We start from the raw sequence: 9,930 nt of genomic DNA on the forward strand, positions 1-9,930 counted from the left end.
ATTCCAAAACACTCGTAAACCAAATTTCATTTACCCATAGGAAATAATGGAAACTTAAATTATTCGTTCAACAGCCCAAAAAAATAAATACATAAATAAAATTAATACAAAATATAAAGTAAAAATAAAACAAATTAACCTGTATTTTACCTTAAATAAATCCCGACAGATGAGGGTTTTCGTTTGTGCATGCAGGGTGTATGTGTGTAAAATGTGCACGCACACACACACATTAAATGTGTGATAGACCGTTTTTAAAACCGTTTAAAAATTAGCAAGGAACATTCCTAGTCACACTCACGTGAGCGCATACTAACAGGATCACTGCTGGAAGTAAAACAACAACAAAAAACAAATTAAACAGCTCCTCCCCTTTGAAAACAATCGCGACAGAGAGGAGTTGGTGTGTTTATTTGGCAACCTGAGAGGAGGGGGGCTGAAGGGGGGCTCGCTCACGTTTACGGCCCCCTTCTCTCAGGTTGCCAAACAAACACAAACTCTCTGCCTTACACAGACACAAACACACACGCACACTCAAAAACACTGCAGGCACTAAGACCCAGCAGGAGACGCTAGGTCTCGGCTTTACAGCTCCCCTTCTCTCAGGTTGCCAAATAAACACACAAACTTCTCTCTGTCGCGATTGTTTTCAAAGGTGAGGAGCTGTTTATTTATTTATTTTTTTGTTGTTGTTGTTTTACTTACAGCAGTGATCCTGTTAGTATGCACTCACGTGAGTGTGACTAGGAATGTTCCTTGCTAATTTTTAAACGGTTTTAAAAAATGGTCTCTCCGTTAATGTGTGTGTGTGTGTGTGTGTGTGCGCGCGCGCACGTACATCACACACACACACGCACACACGCTGTGTGTGTGTGTGTGTGTGTGTGTATTCACCCAGCAGGAGAGGCGATTACCTACAATTCTGCTGCAAGAGAGAGAAAAACCGTTGGCTCACTTGTGATGATGTAACGCTCGGTGTTAAAACAAGAAGCGCATGCGTGAAACATGATACTCGGTGCTCGTAAACTAAGACAATGCTCGTATTTCAAGTCAAAAATTATTAAAAATTGTTGCTCGTCTTGCGAAACACTCGTAAACTGCGTTACTCGTAATCCGAGGTTCCACTGTATTGTATTGTATAAGTAATTTCTAATTTAACAGCCAACTAATAAAAATGTGCTCCTCTTAAGTTGAATTAGCAGGACAATTCTGATTCTGGCCACTGCAGACTGCAAAAATCTGCAAAAAGAGCTGCAGTCTTGGAGTTGCTCTGACCCAGTCATCTAGCTGTTACAATGTAACCCTTAAAAAAGTCCCTCAAATCCTTACCTTACTAATATCACACTTTCCCTTAAACTGGAATGTTATTCACAGAAACCAGGCTACTAGTTTGGGTGTCAAGCTGACAACCCGATTCCATAAGAACCTGCCAGAGAAACAATGAATATCTCTCCAAGAGTGAGGGGCATGGTTAGGGGATACAGTATATATACTGTCTATATTTCCGTTAATAATAATAGTAAGGTCAGTATTTCTTTTTACCCATTTATTTATCTTTTTCCCCTTTTTTCTTTGTCCATTGTTTATCTTGTTTGAGAAAAAGTTAAGACATTACAATTTTTATACAATAATTTTCTTATAGCCTTCCAATAACATGATATTGAAACAAAAACAGGCATTTCCATTTTTAACAATGTTGTTTCAGAAGTATATAGTTAGCCCTTTTAGTCATCTTGAAAGTATTCGCCTATCACTTTGTGTCTTGTACATTACTGAAATTGTCAGTTGAAGGTGAATGATGTCTGAGACCAAAAACAGAAAGTTTGAGGCAGTCTAATGAGAAATGAAACTTTTAAGCTTGATGAATTTAAAACTTTATTGTGACAATTAAAATAAGCAATTAAGTGTTTTGATCTGGTAGATGATCAGACATCAGTAAAATATAAGTTGAATCAGTTGGGCTTTCCAGCTCGCTTGCCAAAATAAGAATGAAAACAATAGAGTTCAAACCAGTTCAAGAGAAACAAACAACTTCACCTCTTCTGCCAACTAACAGCTTATTTATTTGCTTGTAAATCCTGCATGCGTTGCCTCATTTTCAGTCTTTCAGTAAGTCGGCTCAGGCCCTTTATTTATATTCTTTCACATGCTGCTATTTTTTTTGGCCTGTTTAAATACCTAGTCTTGTAATATAATATGCAACCTAAACTTGACAGCTTTATCTGTAGTGAAAACTGGTGTAATTCATGACAATTATATGATTTGAAGCCAATGAGTTTACATTCATATTAATTAAGATTTTTGTTTCTAACAAAATTGTAATTTATGCATTTCTTTTGTAAAAACACCTGCAATTGATATATGAATATAATAGTTCATATGCAGTTTACCTCTTTCATGCATTAATTATTTATATAAATATCAACATTTCACAACACTAACAGCGCCCATGGTGTCTAAAGGACATTCCTTTGACATGGCTCATTTCTGTCTTGCTGCTGTGATACTTCTGACTTCTATCCATTGTCTCCAATAGTCATCTTACCGCACCGATTTAAAGCATGATCAATGCTGAAGTCTTTGACAGTGTCCCTCAGGTCTTTCAGGCCTCCTGTTATAATTGTGCTTTTGCAGGCATGGACATTCTGCGGGATACTAACTTATCTACAGTGGTGTGAAAAACTATTTGCCCCCTTCCTGATTTCTTATTCTTTTGCATGTTTGTCACACAAAATGTTTCTGATCATCAAACACATTTAACTATTAGTCAAAGATAACATAATTGAACACAAAATTGCAGTTTTTCAATGATGGTTTTTATTATTTAGGGAGAAAAAAAATCCAAACCTACATGGCCCTGTGTGAAAAAGTAATTGCCCCCTGAACCTAATAACTGGTTGGGCCACCCTTAGCAGCAATAACTGCAATCAAGTGTTTGCGATAACTTGCACCGAGTCTTTTACAGAGCTCTGGAGGAATTTTGGCCCACTCATCTTTGCAGAATTGTTGTAATTCAGCTTTATTTGAGGGTTTTCTAGCATAAACCGCCTTTTTAAGGTCATGCCACAACATCTCAATAGGATTCATGTCAGGACTTTGACTAGGCCACTCCAAAGTCTTCATTTTGTTTTTCTTCAGCCATTCAGAGGTGGATTTGCTGGTGTGTTTTGGGTCATTGTCCTGCTGCAGCACCCAAGATCGCTTCAGCTTGAGTTGACGAACAGATGGCCGGACATTCTCCTTCAGGATTTTTTGGTAGACAGTAGAATTCATGGTTCCATCTATCACAGCAAGTCTTCCAGGTCCTGAAGCAGCAAAACAACCCCAGACCATCACACTACCACCACCATATTTTACTATTGGTATGATGTTCTTTTTCTGAAATGCTGTGTTACTTTTACGCCAGATGTAACGGGACACGCACCTTCCAAAAAGTTCAACTTTTGTCTCGTCGGTCCACAAGGTATTTTCCCAAAAGTCTTGGCAATCATTGAGATGTTTTTTAGCAAAATTGAGACGAGCCTTAATGTTCTTTTTGCTTAAGTGGTTTGCGCTCTGGAAATCTGCCATGCAGGCCGTTTTTGCCCAGTCTCTTTCTTATGGTGGAGTCGTGAACACTGACCTTAATTGAGGCAAGTGAGGCCTGCAGTTCTTTAGATGTTGTCCTGGGGTCTTTTGTGGCCTCTCGGATGAGTTGTCTCTGCGCTCTTGGGGTAATTTTGGTCGGTCGGCCACTCCTGGGAAGGTTCACCACTGTTCCATGTTTTTGCCATTCGTGGATAATGGCTCTCACTGTCGTTCGCTGGAGTCCCAAAGCTTTAGAAATGGCTTTATAACCTTTACCAGACTGATCGATCTTAATTATTTTTGTTCTCATTTGTTCCTGAATTTCTTTGGATTTTGGCATAATGTCTAGCTTTTGAGGTGCTTTTGGTCTACTTCTCTGTGTCAGGTAGCTCCTATTTAAGTGATTTCTTGATTGAAACAGGTGTGGCAGTAATCAGGCCTGGGGGTGATAACAGAAATTGAACTCAGACGTGATAAACCACAGTTAAGTTATTTTTTAACAAGGGGGGCAATTACTTTTTCACACAGGGCCATGTAGATTTGGAGTTTTTTTTCTCCCTTAATAATGTAAACCTTCATTTAAAAACTGCATTTTGTGTTCAATTATGTTATCTTTGACTAATAGTTGACGGTTTTTGATGAGCAGAAACATTTAAGTGTGACAAACATGCAAAAGAATAAGAAATCAGGAAGGGGGCAAATAGTTTTTCACACCACTGTATATAAGTATTATCTATGTATTTTGTGAAAAAAGTGACCCTTTTGCTGAAAATGCTTCAAATTCCATCATATCATAGTAGATCTTTAGACTTTGAGTCCCGCTTGTTCAGCACTCCCAGTGCTTCTGGCAGAGTCCGCTAAAGGAGTCACTGGCTTTAGCAGTCTTAATGATATGGCTTACCAGACATAAAGGACAAAAAAACAAGCAGAGCAACAGAACAGAATCAATGTATTTATAAATCTGCAAAATCTGGTAACAATAAAACCATGGTAACAATAAAAGAACACTGAAAAAAAATTATAAAATATAATAAAATAGCTAATATATTAGTTATGATTGTATGGAAATATTTATGAAGTTATACAGGCAGAGCTTGAGCCTCAGGCTTTATGGTATTTTACAACCATCTAGTTGACATTATTATATCAAATTGTCCTCTTTTACATCATCATTGGCAAAAAATAAAAATGAAATATCATATCATTACATTAATGCTGAAACTGAAGACTCATTCCATAAATGTTAAAAGAATGTTTTACAACATCTACAATTACATGCTAAAAAAATGAAGAATATATTAATATCAAATCTTTGGAAACAACTACAAAGAGCGTCTTTGTAGAACGTCTGTAAAGTATACAGTAAAAGCAGAACCAACCACCTCTAATCAATAATAGGAATCATAGTAACTGTACTATTTCCTCAGCTTCACGGACAGACATGTTTGGTTCTCTCAACAGTTTTTTTAAAGCGACCTTACACACACTCAAGCTGTCTGATAGGCAACCCTGATCTACATGCAGTATATCATCTGGGTTCATGTGGAAGGCCATGCATACATTATCCCATACAAAATATTCTGGCCTTTCTGGTGATCTGTCATCGCATTCATAATATTTATCTGAAGGAGACTGGCAGCGCCAGAACATTCTTCCCTTTTTGTACCCACACACCAATTTATCATTAAAGGGTAGGCGAGGGTATTTCCTATAGTCTGCCTTCAGTTTTTTTGGATGCACCAAAACAGAATAAACAATCTCTTGCTTGTGGACCTGGGTGCCTAGTACACGTAGAACTGGAGCTGTATTGTTGCAGCACTGCATGCTGTATAGATTTAGAAGCTTTCTAAGAGGAAAAGTGAAGCGGAAGTTGCCATAAAGGGATTTCTTCTGGAATGCTGGTGAAGAGTTTTCCCTAGGGAAAGGCACAAGCATGTTTTTCTCAGCTTCAGCAATATCACCATCAGTCACCGAAAGCCCCCACCACAACAGGCCATCATTCCCTCTGAATCCGTCATCTCTGAAGATTCCCTCAAGACCACTCTTATCAGTTACATGGCAGACGTTAGACACACGGAAGACATATTCAGGGTATTTGGGAATGTTTTTCTTCTTCAGGTAACTGTGGTCAGGGAAGTCATTTTTCAGCTTAGTTAAATTCACATGCTTCCCTTCACAATATTTGTAGTTACAGCCTCTGGAACTTTTGCCTGGAAGCCATTTTCTAAAAAAGAAAACAATATTTGTTTTAATTTGCAGGATATTTTCTAAGTAGATTCAAAGTGGTTGGAATACTTCACAGCATGTAGCAATATAATGGTACCTTTGTTCTACATCCATTTATTCACTGGAGAACTCTAAATGTCCAGTATGATAGGACAGTTTATTAAATTTAATTGAACCTAAAACTAATAAACCAAGAGGCTGCTTAAGGCCCATCAATGGTCTCCAGAAAAATGTTGGCATGTAACCACATATGTATTGTGAATAAAGATTAAAACAGTTCTGGAGTTTGACTGGTTCAGTGTGCATGTACTCATAATACATATTGCAATACCTATGATGAAGCATTTTCAGTAAGCCTATAGATAGTGGTGTACAATTTAGATTTGTTATTTTCTTCAGTAGTGTGTAGCTCATAACTTCCAAACTCTAACATGAAACTAAGAGAATGCAGTGTCTGTGGTGTTTACATGTTTTCCACACGTTGGTGGGTTTTCTCTACGTACTTCAGGTCCTCCCACAGTTCAAAGACATGTGGTGTATGCTAATTTCTATTTCCATCAGTTGTGTCTGTTTTGTTGTGCCCTGCAGTGGGCTGTCAATGGTTCCCCATCCAGGGTGTACCCTACCTTGTCCCCTAAGTAACCTGGGATAGGCTTCAGGCCCCCATAACTCTACACAGAATAATGGATAGATGGATCACATATACACATGGGGGCTGCCATGCATTTCTCACTATGTGAGCTTGAGTGCAAGGAGGTGGGAAATAAAGTAATTCCAAGCTCTGGCTGCCCATTTCTAGTGTAAGTTGAACCATTTGAAGAAGGGAAAAAGTAAAGAACAGGAAAAAAAATGTGTGAGTTTAAAATTGATGAGTAAACCTCTAGATCTGTCTGTGGTGCTTGTTGATTGCTTGTCGACCAGCAGAGACAAAAAAAAGTGCAAAATGGAGTGTCAGAGTAACCTCTGAATCATTCATGGTGGTATATACAGTAACTCCTAAGCCAAAGCTCTGAGTTCATACATATTGCATACATTCACTATTGCATCAAAGTCAATTAGCCATTCACATGTTATATAGAAATCCAGAGAAATAAAGCGGAAAGGTTTATAAACATCCATCCCTCAAACTATAGGTAGTATTGTCATGTATGGAATTAGAGGTTAACAAAGATAGAGAAAAAGAAAGAGTGGCATGGGATAGTTAACACAGTCAACGGAAAATATCAGAAAATGCCAACAAATGGCTAAACTATTAATGTAAGTTCTGGTGTTATTAATAACATTATGGCATTGGTTTTCCTTTTAGGGGAAAATATTTACTGTCAACAAGCTTTTTTTAATGAGATGATTGATAATTATGTAGGTAACTAGAATTTCAAAGGGATAGTCACTCAGCAATAATAGCAGTAATCTGTATCAACATATATTTTTTTATTTATATAGCGCTTTTAACAATGGTCATTATATAGCTTACACATTTACACTTCTCTTTTTATAAATCATGTTTGAAAGTCCCTAAAAACTAGAGAAAAAGTCCTAAGGATATAACAAGAAAAAAAAACATATACCACACAAACAAACAAATTCTGAATAATTAATAACCCCAGTTAAGGATTAAATCCAGGACCAGGATGACAGTAATGGTAAATTATATGAATAAAATAAGATTTTGTCTGTACATTGGTTAGAACTCTTTCTTTCAATGATATCTTTACGTTTCATACATTGGAGGACCCGAAAAGAGGCTCAGAAAACGGTCTGTCTGTACTTTATGTCTGCCTGTCTGTATGTATGTCTGTCCAGCCAGATTTAATTACAGCATCACACAAAACTTACTAGACAGAATTTAATTTAAAAAATTTGGTTCCTAGATGGATGGATGGAGAAAAGCTAAACTGAATTTTTTTAACAGAAATAACAGTGCCGAAGTTTTATAAATAAATTTTAATGTGTTATAAGTGAATTTGATTTTTAATGTTTTAATCACTATTTCATCTACTTTAGCTTAAACCTTTTAACTATTTCTTTTCCCATCAATGATGGGTGGTTACGCTAGTGATATATAAAGTAGAACAGTACATTTTTATTTTTTTATTTTTTTACAAAAAAGTAAAAAAAAAAAAAAAGGAAGCAGTTCAGCTTTGCTTGATGGTTTGTGACCATTCATCTTCTTTGATATCATCTTGATGACATTCCAAAAGTTTTCTGGAGTAAATTGCAGTGGTCTCTTTTTTGTTTTCAGAGCTGTATATACAGTATATATATATATATATATATATATATATATATATATATATATATATATATAAAATAAACACATATTTTAATATAATATAATTAGATGAAGCAGAAAAAGCTGAAAATGTATGTTTTATTTAATTACTTATACAGTAGATTGGACATGTGTGAAATATCAAAGGTAGGGGTTTATTATAGTAAAATGTGTAAACATTAGCCTAAACATTACTGCATTTCTCTGGTTACTAAGAGTATTTTTGTGGAATCTGGTCTACTTTGCTATACTCAGTAAATCTATTATTTTAAATACTGCACTCTTATTCATTTGATAAGTATAGCATTAAAAATAAATCACTCTGAGTTACCCAGTGGCTCGATTATGTGACCTGATCCACTCTGATTCACTCAATGAATCTAGAAAATAAACTGATTGATTCTAGTTCTGTCTTAGGCATTTTCATTATGCTTTCGGGTTGCTCCGCCTCCAATATATTTTGGTTTATTTTCAGATTTACTATCTATGTTTTAATTTTTTTGTCTAAAAGGGAAAAAACACTTACTCACTTCCTCATCATTTATACCGCTTTAAAATGTTGTATCTGCTAATTGTGGTCATAAAAAGTATGTATTGCTTTTATTTTTAATCCTGTCAATTTTAAAACCACAATAAAAATTAATAGTTTTTATAAAATTAATATATAGTTAATATATGAAGGCTATATGAGGAGTTAATGAATCTGATGCTAAAAGTGAGTAAAGTATAAACTAACAAAACAATTAAAGAAACATTACATATGAATAAAGTCAGGACTGTAAAATTAACATCAACACATTTGCCTACCTACCAAACACACACACACACAACTTTGTTATATAAAATGAACATTCTATAGATTTCTATAATTAGAAATAATATTATTATTAGAAAATAATATTATTATTACTAATATTATTATTATAAAATAATTTATATTATTACAAATATGTTTGCCTTACATTTGGTTAGCCATTGTCACTTGTTTTCTATCCTCAAGAAGCAAATGCTGCAAAAGGGTTCAAGAAGCAAATGCTGCAGCTCAGCTTCCTCCCCGGCCCCGGGCTTCAACACGCACACACAAACACACCCACACCCACACACAAAATCAGTATGTGCATGAGATGATGAGGAAATCATCTAAAGCCTGTGCAAAAAAGTTGTGTTCTTATATTACAGCCATAATCTGTAAATACACTTGCAGGTCACTATGACCTGTACAACTGAATGTGTTATTCTTATTAAAATTATCAGTTTTTCTCTTTACATGATAAAAGGATAAATCTCTTATTCAGCTCATTTAGTTGAGCCCTCCTCTATACTTTGGTCTTTGTGAAATTTTCGATCATTTGCATATTTTTATTACTACAGGACGCTTTATTTAGAACCGCTGATGATTGGTGTTTCCTAGTGGCTCACATCCAGGAGTGAGTGCATTGTTTAACCATCTTCATTGTCTCACATTATACCTCTATTTACATCCCACACATAAGTAAAAAAAATAATAATTAAGTGTATTATTGAAAATGATTGTGTCACAGAGATCAATATAAGGTAAGTGTCAAGTGTGTATAATTCTACAAGGGCTGTATTAAAAGTACTGCAAAAGTGGTCATAACCTTTTTATTAGCTGATATAGGTTGTTCAAATTGTTGGTAGAGGTACTCTTGCTCTTTGTAAAGGTACTAGTTAACAGAGTCTTCATCACAAGCCATGCATTTACCCCATCTTTCAACTAAACTCACAAACCCTCTTTGGAAATCCCCATTGTCAGTTGATGGTCTCCCACTGCGCTACAGAATGACTGTGCACAAAAGCAATGCACACAGATGGATGAAGAATTTTGAAGAAGAGGAAACCAGTAT

General features: G+C 35.8%; 1 protein-coding gene across 1 annotated transcript; it reads right to left on the reverse strand.

Moving 5' to 3' along the window:
* Nucleotides 1–4,876: 4,876 nt before the first annotated feature.
* LOC128514409 (uncharacterized) lies at nucleotides 4,877–9,111 on the reverse strand. Its single transcript, XM_053488256.1, has 2 exons — nucleotides 9,028–9,111; nucleotides 4,877–5,791 (listed from the first exon to the last, which is right to left on the reverse strand). Exons 1-2 carry the CDS (start codon nucleotides 9,039–9,041, stop codon nucleotides 4,969–4,971), a joined length of 837 nt encoding a protein of 278 aa, XP_053344231.1. The 5' UTR covers nucleotides 9,042–9,111; the 3' UTR covers nucleotides 4,877–4,968.
* Between the last annotated feature and the right edge of the window lie 819 nt (nucleotides 9,112–9,930).

Source organism: Clarias gariepinus, chromosome 26 (assembly GCF_024256425.1).
Source record: "Clarias gariepinus isolate MV-2021 ecotype Netherlands chromosome 26, CGAR_prim_01v2, whole genome shotgun sequence".
NCBI lineage: Eukaryota > Metazoa > Chordata > Actinopteri > Siluriformes > Clariidae > Clarias > Clarias gariepinus.